Below are 12,113 nucleotides of genomic sequence, written 5' to 3'. Positions count from 1 at the left end.
AATATACCATTTGCCTGTTTTTGTCTCAGATTTCGTTCTCTCTCACATTTTGTTGTCCCCTGCGTCGTTCTCCCCCTGCGTCGTTCTCCCCTTGCTTCCTCTATTTGACGGTTGGTTAGTGGTTCTCCGTTCTCGGTGATTGGTGGAGATGGGAAGTCCCGAACAAAAGCTTCGTTGGAGCAAGGTAAATGCGTTGTTGGGTCTGATATGGTTTTGGGTTTGGGTTCTTGGGTTCTTGGGTTCTTGCGATGTTGCGTTCTTGTTGTCGGTTTTCGTTGATGTTGTGGTTAGGGTATTTGGTTTTTGGTTAGGGTATTCGGTTCTTGGTTCTTAGTTTTTGGGTTTTTTTGTTATTTCCTTTTGTGTTTACATTTGTTTTATTTTTGGTTGAGCAGTTGGCGGTTCGTCATTATTTTTCAACGATATATGTTTGCACTTTGAACGAGTACTTGACGGATGAGCAATGGTTCGTCATTATTTCTCAGACCGAACATGGTGGAATGTCGCAGAACACACCGGATGTAATGTGCAACACCGAACCACAATTGAACACCTATGTGAGGATGGGAAGAAGAATGCGTTATAGGAGTCAAGCCTTAAGGACACCATACATAGGAATTGTAGGACCTAGAAAAAAAAATTAGTGATTATTGTATGGTATTTTGAATAGTACAAGAACTTGATGTTGAATAGGACAAGAACTTGATGTTGTAATTAAACCTATATCTTGCAATATATAGTAGATGAATGTTTGGTTGCATGTATTTATGTTATTGAAGTGTTTTATATTTTGATTTGGTATACATTTTAAATTTTGAAGAATCCATTTTTTGGAAGTGATAATGTTAGTGATATAATGAATTTGACTAAATTGGTGAAGATGATGGTGCTAAATTGTGTGTTGTAATTGTTTACTATTGTGTTGTAATTTCAATTTTTAACAACCTGTTGAACATAATGAGGCACCAATGAAAACATAAGGGATCACAGCTGAAGTTCTACCCTGTCTGGTGCAAAAAACTACATTGTAATAGATTACAAGGGATTGTAAACGATTACGCGTGTCTGAATTGGATTCTGCACATCTTGTTGAGCTGAAGGAGCCACCAGTGAACACGTGGGGGACCACTGGTGAATAGCAGTGCCTTTTGACCTAAGTCCAGTTGTTTTAGTTGTAATCTTATGTTCTTTAGTGAGGAATGACTGCATCTTAATGTTTTGGGTCCCCGAAGATGGAGGTGCGGACCACCTATTGAGAGATTATAGTGTTAAGTAAAGTTCTGCCATGTCTGGTGCAAAAAACTGCATTGTAATCGATTACAAGGGGTTGTAAACGATTACGCATGTCTGAATTGGATTCTGCACATCCTGTTGAACTGAAGGAGCCACCAGTGAACACGTGGGGGACCACTGGTGAATAACAGTGTGTTTTGACCCAAGTCCAGTTGTTTTAGTTGTAATTTTATGTTCTTTAGTAAGGAATGATTGCATCTTAATGTTTTGGGTCCCCCAAGATAGAGGTGGGGACCACTCATTGAGAGATTATAGTGTTAAGTGAAGTTTTGCCATGTCTGGTGCAAAAAAACTACATTGTAATCGTTTACAAGGGGTTGTAATCGATTACACATGTCTGAATTGGATTTTGCACATCCTGTTGAACTGAAGGAGCCACTAGTGAACCCGTGGGGGACCACTGGTGAATAACAGTGTGTTTTGAACGTTGTATGTGATTATCTAGTGTTTTACTATCCATTAAGTACGACTTTATTCACTACTTAAGATTTTGTCAAATATAATACAGGAAACATTGGTTGTTCAATGTCATGGACCATTGTACGTTGACGTTGTTCATTGGTTGTGTTCCCTTTCGGAACTCACACTCCCTCTTCATTCTGCACATAACCAAAGGAGGACACAAACTCATATCTTATTCTTTGTTCATTGTCATGGACCACTGTATGTTGACGCCATTGCAACTGCACATATTTCATACAAATAAATCAATGGCGGTGGATTAGGGTTCACAAAACACAAAAAAATAAAGACAACAAAAATAGGCTAGTGTTCGAGAAGCGAGACAATGAGAAAGAGAGTGACAACGCGAAAGACACCCAAACCCAAAACGAAACAAAGCCACAACACTAAACAAATCCAAAACGAGGAAAGAACTTAAGTGAAAACGCGAAAGACACCCAGACCCAAAACGAAACAGAGCCACAACGCCAAACAAACCCAAAACGAGAAAGAGAGCTTACCGATACACAATGATTGCGAAAGACCTCTTTTGGTTTCCTTTGGATGAGACGACGCGTTAGGGAGCAATGTGAGAGATGAAGCGAATGGAGAGAGGAGGAGGCGAATGGAGAGAGAAGGAGGCCAATAGAGAGAGGAGGCGACAAACCCAAGCCAAATTGAACGAAGGATAAAAATGAAACTGTGAAAATTAAATTTCATACATTTTGTTTTCCAAAATTATCCTCCGGATCATTTAAAAAAGAGTTGAGTTTCTTCACCCAAACAACCAATCGAACGAGACCATGTAGCATGTGTCAAAAGTATGTTAAATGAAGGGTGAAAACGAGACATTTTTGTAAAAATATATTTGATTTCGTATATGATGAATTACAATTTTAAATTAAAGAAAGTTAGGCATTAAATTTACGAAATATTATTTTAAATGAATAAATAATTAAAAAATAAAATACAACGCAACTCTTAAAACAATTTCATTCAACAGTGAATATTAAAAATTCTAATATGATGTAAATATAAATTTTGAATCTATTTAACTTGACTTTTAAAAGTACTTTTCAAAATCATAAGAGATTTATCTTTATATACTTTTTAGTTAACTTTTCAAATTGTTGTACTTCTAGTTCAAATAATATTGTTTAGCATTTTCATTAATTTGAGTAAAATTTGTATTGTTTTTCTCAATATGTCTAACTATCATGGAATGAATTTGAAAATGATCTTTTTCAAAATTTTTGCAAAAACTAATATAAATCATAATTTCTCAAAGGATATCATAACAAAATAGAGTCGTCGAGAGGAAAAATAAATCTTTACAAAAAATGACTAAAATTATGTTAAATGATTTTAAAACCCTAAATATTTAAGGGCTGAGGTAATCAATACACCATGTTAGATCAATTATTATAATCAATTTTATCTATGATCGATTATGATTTATTATAATAGATTCTCTCGATTAGTTATTAGAATTTTTTTTAGCATGCTTTTGGCAATTGTGTATTCATTAAATGCATAATCGATTATCTTATTTAGATAATTCGATTATCACTCAAGAAAAAACTTACAACGGATTTTTTGAAAGTGTCCTTGAGTGAGGTATTTATAAAAAGGTTTTAGACTCTCATTCTAACATGCATATGTTTGCTTAAATTGTGAAAACTATGACTTAGGGTTTGTGTAACTCTAATGTTTTAGCTTTGAGAGCTTGGTTTTGGCAAAAGAGAGAACTTTCACTAGGAGTGTGATTGAATGTTGTTGTAGTTGTTGTTGAGTGAAGTCTGTCATCCTTTGTGAAGATTCAAAGGAAGTGTTCATCCTTCATGAAGCATTTGAAGGAGGTGTTCATCCCTTGTGGTCTTCGGAGTAAGTGAGTTTCATCTTTTGTGGTAATAAGAGAGATGTTTCTAAACTCTTAAACTTGCTTTTTTGTGTGATTGTAATAGTTTATTGGTTTTGTGATAGTGGAATGTTAATCTCTATTGGGATTAGCAACTAGACAGAATCCTTATGATCTGAACTAATATAAAAATTATTCACTAGTACAAAAATCGCGTACAATGTCGAATATTTTGGATTTTTAACGGCGAATTCGTGAATGACGTTATATCAGGAAACGTTAAATTGATGTAGAATTTTAAAAAATTTAACATTAAACTAACGTCGAATTTTGTCAATATACGACGTTAACTTAATGTCGAATTTTGTCAATATACGACGTTAACTTAATGTCGAATTTTGTCAATATACGACATTAATCAATTTTTTTTATTTTTTTAATTAATTGTGATCCTTTTTTACAACTCTATGAGACCTAAAAAGCAGAAAAACAACAAATTTCAGTTTTTGGTATTTTATAAAGCATGAACTATGATCAAAACAAGTTCAATCAAACAACAACAAACAAGTTCAACCAAACAACAACAACAAACAAGTTCAACCAAACAACAACCATAAACAAGTTCAACAAAAAAAAACAACAAACAAGTTCAACAAATAAGTTATTCAAAACGAAAATGAAAACTAACCTTCAAAAGGTGGATTCATCAGAATAAAGTGTCGTCACTCGTGAGAGAGAAAACAGAATGTACCTATGAAGGACAAGAGCACGAAAATAATCGGTCAAAACAAACAAAAATCATATATAAAGTAGTTAATTAACATGCATTTGTATCAAATGAAAGAAAGATTACCTGTGATGGTCGTCAAACTTCGTTCGAGAACAGATTGAGAAGAGAAAAGAGTCTTGCGCGCTAAGATAAAAAGAATGAATTCTCAATCTTTCGCTCAATTTTTTATTAAATTCACTAACATTTTAACGTCTAACGTTGGGGCATTCGATGTTTTATATCTTTTACGTCGAATTACAATTATAAACGACATTTAATAATTGCATTTATTTACAAAAAATCACCGATCATTTTTAACATTGGTTATTCAGTGGTTGGACGTTGAACGCATGACATTATACATTGTTTTTGCATTAGTGATTTGTGCAATTTTTCTCTCTTCCCTTACTTTTTATTATTGTTTTAATTATTCGCTAAGTTCAAATTGGGAGAAAATTATTAAAGACACACATTTACAATAAGAAACCAATTTATCTCCTTCTTGGTTTATTGTTCATGTTAATCATTCCACAACACCATTCTAACATTATTGGTCTTAGTAAAATTTCCATGGTACATAAGCTACCATAATCTCACTATTCACCCAAATAATCCACAAGCACTCCAATGAATCATTTAAAGCATTCAAAATTATTATCAAATAAATAAATAAATAAACACATAAGGTCATTTTAAGCCAACCCTAAGGCTTTTGCTATGTATCTAGGAGTTTTTTTTCTCCTCTTTAAAATTCTAGTCTTTTTGTCTCACAATGCTCTCTTTCATTTCCTATTTATTTTAAGTGTCTTTCCTTTTACTCTTTCTCTTTTTATTTCTAGGTCACTAAAGTCCTTTCTAAAAATAAAATGTCTTTAACTAAAAGAAATCACCTAAATAATGTTTCCTATAATATCTCAACTGGACTTTTACAAACATAACTATCAGATTCCACATTCAATTTTCTAAATTTTAGCTTATATTATTTAAAGTGCACGCCTTTACTTTCTACACCCCTATTTATATTTTCTACACCTCAAGACATTCTTGCCTTTGGGCAAAAATATAAATAAACTAAAATAAATAACATAAAATATTATGTTTTATTCAAAATTTGAACACGTGACCACTTAACCCATCAAAAACCTCTCACTCATTGACCTACACAACAACTTGTCAACATACGTAGATTCTAATAAAACACACTCAAGTTTTATTTATAAGTTCTACATTTTCTCAGGTCATACAATGATCATGTGTGAGTCCAAATCCTCTTTTCTCTCCAATGCATTTTTTTTACAACAATACAATTCTACCGAAATCATCTCCTTCAAATCCAATATCATATATCCAAGATATTCATTTTTTTTCTATTGCATTATCGAAGATGGACACATGAATGTACTTGTGACTTTTAGGTTTGTTTCTAGGATATGAGGACGAAAAAATTGACGAAAAATGGACAACATTATCTTCATGTAAAAGTTGTAAAACCAAATTACTAATTAAGTTTCTTATTGGATTAACAAAATATCACCTTCAACAAGAAGAATGTAATAATTTTATGACAATGACAGACAAATGTGGAATAACACAAAATTTGGAAGTAACAACAGTATTTCCAAATCCATTGACAAATAATAATTTTAGGTTCTTTTCTTTTCCTTTCTTTATACTAATACACATAACTCTATAAAAGCCCAACAAAATGTAAAAACCCATAATTACCTTCACTAGGACTTATCAAAGATGATAATTTCTTTGTAAAGTTACATATACTGTCAAGCAATTGTCATATATCATATATAAGTTCCAAATATGCACATTTTAAATTATTAACATTGTTATCTGCAAAAAGGTCTAGAGTTTCATTTCAAGCCTCCTGTCCCAAGAACACAGACGGATCCACTAAATGAAAAAAAAAAAAAAAAAGGATTATCACAAATGAAAATCCGTAACTATATATATATATGCCGAAACAGTCATACAGTAACTCCAAAATACACATGCTACAAATACACAACGTATACCCTTTTTTTACATTATTTTTGTCTTCCCCTATAACTATATAGAACTGGAGAGAGCCGACGAGATAAATACATAAAATACAACAATGACAGCATGCAAATAAAAAAAATTACATAGGATCAGATATTCCCAACACTAAAACAATGTCTCGATGTCGAATGATATCAATACATTTTAGATAAACAAATTACTTTTACAAGTTTTCATCTGTCTAACAAACTACTCTATATGCCGCTGTTCGGACCATTGTCCAATAATAATAAATAGTGGGTGGAGAGGCTTTTAATCTTTGATCATTCAACTTGAAATATTGAATCGCTAAGATTGAATGGAAATTGCTACAAACAAATAAATATTGTGAAATGCGAATGACCTCAAATTCCTCAAAAATCAAATGCCATGGCCAAGCACCTCTTTTTTAAAGGATGAAGTTTTCTATTTTACATCTTCATGTACTAAATTGGATCACCACAGTGCTTCCCCCGATCTAAATTTAGCTGAAATTGTTATAAGATTGAACAAAAAATGCTTGCGTATACTTCTATCTGCTACATGAACATCTGATGCCCTCTTGCTAGATTATGTAAAAACTACTACATAGTCTCGTCAACTTCTGAATAAGGCATGGACAACTGGAAGAGATACAAAGAAATAATCTATAAGAGGAAGCAAAATTGCGGGAATAAGAACTATATTTCATTTACATTTTTTACATACCTCGTGTTAAAGACTGCAGCTATCTACTTGTTAAAGGTTGAGACTCTTGACTTTGGGAAGATTCAGGGTCGGAGTCATTTGAGGTGGCTCGAGAGGCTTCCTTTTTCAACTTGAAATTATTATATGCTGCTACCCCTGCAATGGCTGGATAAAAATTTAAAAAATGGTTACAGAAGCTGCTCCCTTTTCTTAATCAACAGATAGCACTGCTCATGATTGGTTCTAATCTAAGATTTACAATTATTATAACTATTACATCGGATCGTTTAGCTTTTGATTTGACTATAGCCTTTATTCATACTTCTCTCAGAAATATTCTATCAAAAATGAATCATATTCGCTATTTTTAATTAACAAATTTATCGGTCCACAGTCCAGATTAGTACATCTATGACTATAAATCCATCTAAAATAAGCCAAAAAAAATATAGAATATTTTTATGGTTTGAGACTGACTCTCTTGATATCCCAATCGACTAGCAGTGAAACTCTTAGTGGAGCAAACTTATCTTAGCACCTAGTTTATCATTTTTGCCTTTAGTAGACCTTTTTGCCTTTAGATTAACATTTGCTGCAAGACTTCATCTCCCATCAGCCAATTCATCCCACTTGGGGCAGATCCATCAGCTGTGGTGGCCTTCTTCCCATCGTCTTCTTCAGTTTGGTAATTTGTGCTATCATAAAACCTCCCCATATAAACTGGAGGATATTGCAGAACAGCAACCACTACACTTGTCTGTGTTGCTTTAACTTTTCTAGATACTGTAAGGGATTCTGCTTCCATACTTTCCTCCACAGTACTACTTTTACTGTTTTCTACAGCAACTATTTCATCCAGTAGACTATTTCCAATTCCAGGCACCAGTTGGATATCCATAAAATCAGGTAATTTATTTTGACAAATAATATGTAGAAAGTCGAGCCTTGAAGATCTCCAGCTCTATAATACTACTACCGCTATCACTGACTCGTACAATTCGATCCACATGAAGAAGTAATTCTGCTGGCTCAGTTTGACTGTATAAAAATCTATCTATGCCAGTTTCGGGCGCAACCACACCTTCCTTGATTCTAGAAGTTTTCCTCAATAGAAGAGTAGATTCAGATTCAGAACTTGTTCGCTTGTCAACGACTAAGCAACTCAGCTTCATAGACAGAGGCCTACCAACCTTCACTGCAGCTTCTTGTACAACATTGGCAAAATCGATGCAACTACTCTGTTTAACCCTCTCATCAATGTTGTCCCAAAACGCTTTAATTGTGATGGAAAACACTCTGCATAGGTTCCATGCCCAAAGTAGGTAACCAGAGATCTGTTCTTTTGTTGCAGCTTCAATGCGTCATCAGATAGATCCGTTCTTTTGTTGCAGCTTCAATGCGTCATCAGATGCATCAGGTGGGTCATAAATTAGGCCAAGCCACCAAGGTTTACTCTCGGCTTGTCCCCAACCAAAATCACCAACAACAAAATCACACCCTTCATCTCTCAAGTCCTTCACATCTACCACCGTGTTTTCACATGTCTCTGTAATTGGAACCCCTACAGTCAGTGTTCTCAGAACATCTTTGTCTTTTTGAACCTCTTCACTGCCTCCCCCGTCTTTTGCTTCCTCAACACCGACCACTTTTGAACCATCCACACTCCCAACAGCCGCATCTTCTACTTTATTCTCAGAAGTAGTAGTCATCATGTTCCCACCACTTTCTGCTTTCTTTCCTCTGTCTTCACCCTCCTCCATTGTTTTAACATACGCACCAAGACCTAACACACTCTCCCCACTAAAATCAGCACGTTTTGCAACTTCACTATAAGAAGCAAGAGTTACAACATTCCCATCACAGTCTTCACCTAATGTATTTTCCCCATCAGCTTTTGCACCTTTCTCAGAAGCAACATCAACAATCTCACTACACTTATTATCAAACCCAAACGTGCCATCAAGATCTTCCAAAGAAAGGTTCTTGGATTTTTGTTGCTAGGTCTTGAACCCCTGGACAAATTTTCTTCCATGCTAGTGATGGTTAGGTGTACTTCTGTTGTTCCTGTGATGTTCTAAACTTCAAAGACATTTGCTGTCCTTGTTGTGTGACCTTGGGTGCCATTCCCTTCAATTATGGACAACTCCCCTCTTTTTATCCAGCACTTCTGGTTTTCCTCCCTTTCTACCTCAATTTCCTCTTCAGGATCCTACCAGCTCTGGCTGCCTTCGGATCCCCTTTCATGGGATTTTGGCTTCCACAACATATCTTTAATTTCTTGGAAGATCTCCCTGATTTCTTGCATGGTGTCCTTCCTTTCAGTTATAGCTCTATGGGATTCTAACTTCGGCAACATATCTTTAATTTCTTGGAAAATCTCCCTATTTTCTTCCTTTAATTCGCCTATGACTCTTCCCTGTTCACTAGCCAATCTTTCCAATGTACTCAATCTTCCTTCCATGTCTCTCCTTCTTGATCCAGTAGGTTGGACCAATGGTTAGGTTTCTTGGTGATAAGAAACTAAGACTTTCCTCTGTTTTGATGATGGAACACACAACACACACTCAAAGTAGAAAAAATGTGTATTATTTTGTGGGTAACAAAGAAAATGTTCAATAACATCCAAGGGAACAATCTCCCTTCTCACAAGTACAAACTTGTCCACAACAAAGATACAAAAATGTGTCTGTCTCAAGCCCCAATACTCTGCCTGCAACACATTCCACATGAAATGTTTGAGAGAAATCTGGTAGAGCAAGTACTGGTGCTGCTGTCAGTGTTGTCTTCAAGAGATTCATAGCTTCTGTGCTTTGAGAGGACCATGCAAACTGCCCTTTTCTTAAAAAATTTGTCAAAGGTTTTGCAATCTTCCCATAATCTTTAATGAAACGTCTATAATACCCCGTAAGGCCTAAGAAACCCCTCAGAGCCTTAATAGAACGTGGAACAGGCCAATCTTGAACAACCAACACCTTCTCTAGGTCCATCTCCACTCCCTGACTTGAAATAACATGGCCCAAATACCTAATTTGCTTCTTTCCAAATTCACACTTTTTCCAGTTAGCAAACAACAGTTGCTGCCATAAAGTACTAAGAATTCGGAGATGTTCTTTGTGTTCCTCCCAAGTTTTGCTATAAACCAGTATATCATCAAAGAAAAAAAGCACACTCTTCCTTAAAAACTTCTTAAGAACGGTATTCATGACACATTGAAATGCCTTATTTGATTGAACCCTACCCCCAAATCAATTTTGGAGAAGTAACTTGCACCATATAGTTCGCCTAACAACTCCTCTATCACTAGGATAGGAAATTTATCTGGAATTGTAGCCTTATTTAATGCCCGATAACCAATACAAAAATGCCAACTACCACCTTTCTTCTTAACCAAAATCACTGGACTAGAATATGATCTTTTACTAGGCCTAATAATTCCTGTCTTCAACATCTCAACAACTTGTTTCTCAATTTCTGCCTTCAATAGGTATGGGTACCTAGAAGGCCTCACATTGATCGGATCTACTCCAACATTAATCAGAATTTGATGGTTCAAATGCCTTTTGGGTGGTAGCTCCTGTGGTGTAAAAACCTCCTAATTCAAACAGGTAAAAACCTTCCTTCACCTCCAATACCTCCAAATGTAAAGTTAAATTTTTACAAATCCCACTAGTAGTCTTTTGATGGCCATCTCCCAGACTAACTTTATACGGAAAAGTTTTATCCACTGCCAAACCCAATTCAGCCACTAACTGATCTGAAATGAAGTTATAACTAGCACCACTATACTCCAACTTTAATCAGAATTTGATGGTTCAAATGCCTTTTGGGTGGTAGCTCCTGTGGTGTAAAAACCTCCTAATTCAAACAGGTAAAAACCTTCCTTCACCTCCAAATGTAAAGTTAAACTTTTACAAATCCCACTAGTAGTCTTTTGATGGCCATCTCCCAGACTAACTTTATACGGAAAAGTTTTATCCACTGCCAAACCCAATTCAGCCACTAACTGATCTGAAATGAAGTTATAACTGTGTTGGAAGTCCCACATCGACTAGAGATAATGGCCCAATAGCGGGTGGAACAATCTGCCCAACAAATATCGCTAGGATAGACTCTAACCATAGCTCTGATACCATGTTAGAAGTGGGTTCTAGGTCTAACTCAACCCCACAAAACCGGCTTGTAAGGTGAGGTCTGCAACCAAAGATATACTATAACTTAACCACGTATATTCTTTAAATTAAGTGGGTTTTAAGCCTAACTCAAGCTCACAAGGCCAGCTTTAGTGGTGGTTTTATCGTGGGTTTGCCGATACCATCCACCAACACTAATAATATGAGCTTTCTCGACGAAAGGAATCTGGAAATGGATTCCGACGCCGACAGTTTCTTGGACAACTCCTCCGTACCGCTTCTCAACCACCGCACGTTGGTGAGGATCCACAGTGTAAATGGACGATGTTGCTGTGGCCGCCACGCCTACACAGATGATCCTGCTGGCCAGAGCTTTCTTTAGCCGGAAGAGGAGACTTCCCATTCTAAGAACTATACAGCAGATGAATTCTTGATTTACTTTCTTGTAGAAGAAGAAAACTCAGAGACCATAAGAATACTAACAGACGCTTTGAGTAAATCAGACACGCAAGGGTAGGGTAGGGGCCCTACCCTACCCTTGTGTGTAGGGGTGGGCAAATCGAACTGAACTGTACTGCACTGCTAAAAAGTGAACTGAACTGTAAAACAGTTCAGTTTCAGACAAACTGAACTGAACTATATTTTGTTTTATCAAACTGAACCGTACTGAACTGTACTGTAGTATGAACTGAACTGAACTATTAACTGAACTTGCACTAATTGAACTATTAACTGAACTGTGTAAACTAAACTAAACTATTAACTGAATTGTAAATTNCACTAACTGAACTATTAACTAAATTGTAAACTACACTAATTTTAACTAAACTACAATATAAACTGAACTGAACTAGTAACTATACTAATTTTAAACTGAATTGTACTAATTTTTAAATAAATA

At 35.4% G+C, this 12,113-nt stretch overlaps 1 protein-coding gene across 1 annotated transcript in view; it reads right to left on the bottom strand.

The window, feature by feature from the left end:
* Positions 1–6,480: 6,480 nt before the first annotated feature.
* LOC106762107 (probable sugar phosphate/phosphate translocator At3g14410) overlaps positions 6,481–12,113 on the bottom strand; it is an 18,692-nt gene continuing 13,059 nt past the window's right edge. Inside the window, exons 7-8 of the mRNA XM_014645819.2 lie at positions 7,104–7,247; positions 6,481–7,018 (exon numbers count right to left, since the gene is read on the bottom strand). Of these exons, the coding sequence (XP_014501305.1) occupies positions 7,123–7,247 (125 nt within the window). The 3' untranslated portion in view covers positions 6,481–7,018; positions 7,104–7,122. The remainder of the gene's footprint in view (positions 7,019–7,103; positions 7,248–12,113) is intronic.

Source organism: Vigna radiata, chromosome 5 (assembly GCF_000741045.1).
Source record: "Vigna radiata var. radiata cultivar VC1973A chromosome 5, Vradiata_ver6, whole genome shotgun sequence".
Classification (NCBI taxonomy): Eukaryota; Viridiplantae; Streptophyta; class Magnoliopsida; order Fabales; family Fabaceae; genus Vigna; species Vigna radiata.
Note: the sequence above shows the minus strand (reverse complement) of the source record. Positions and strands in the feature narration are given on the sequence as shown.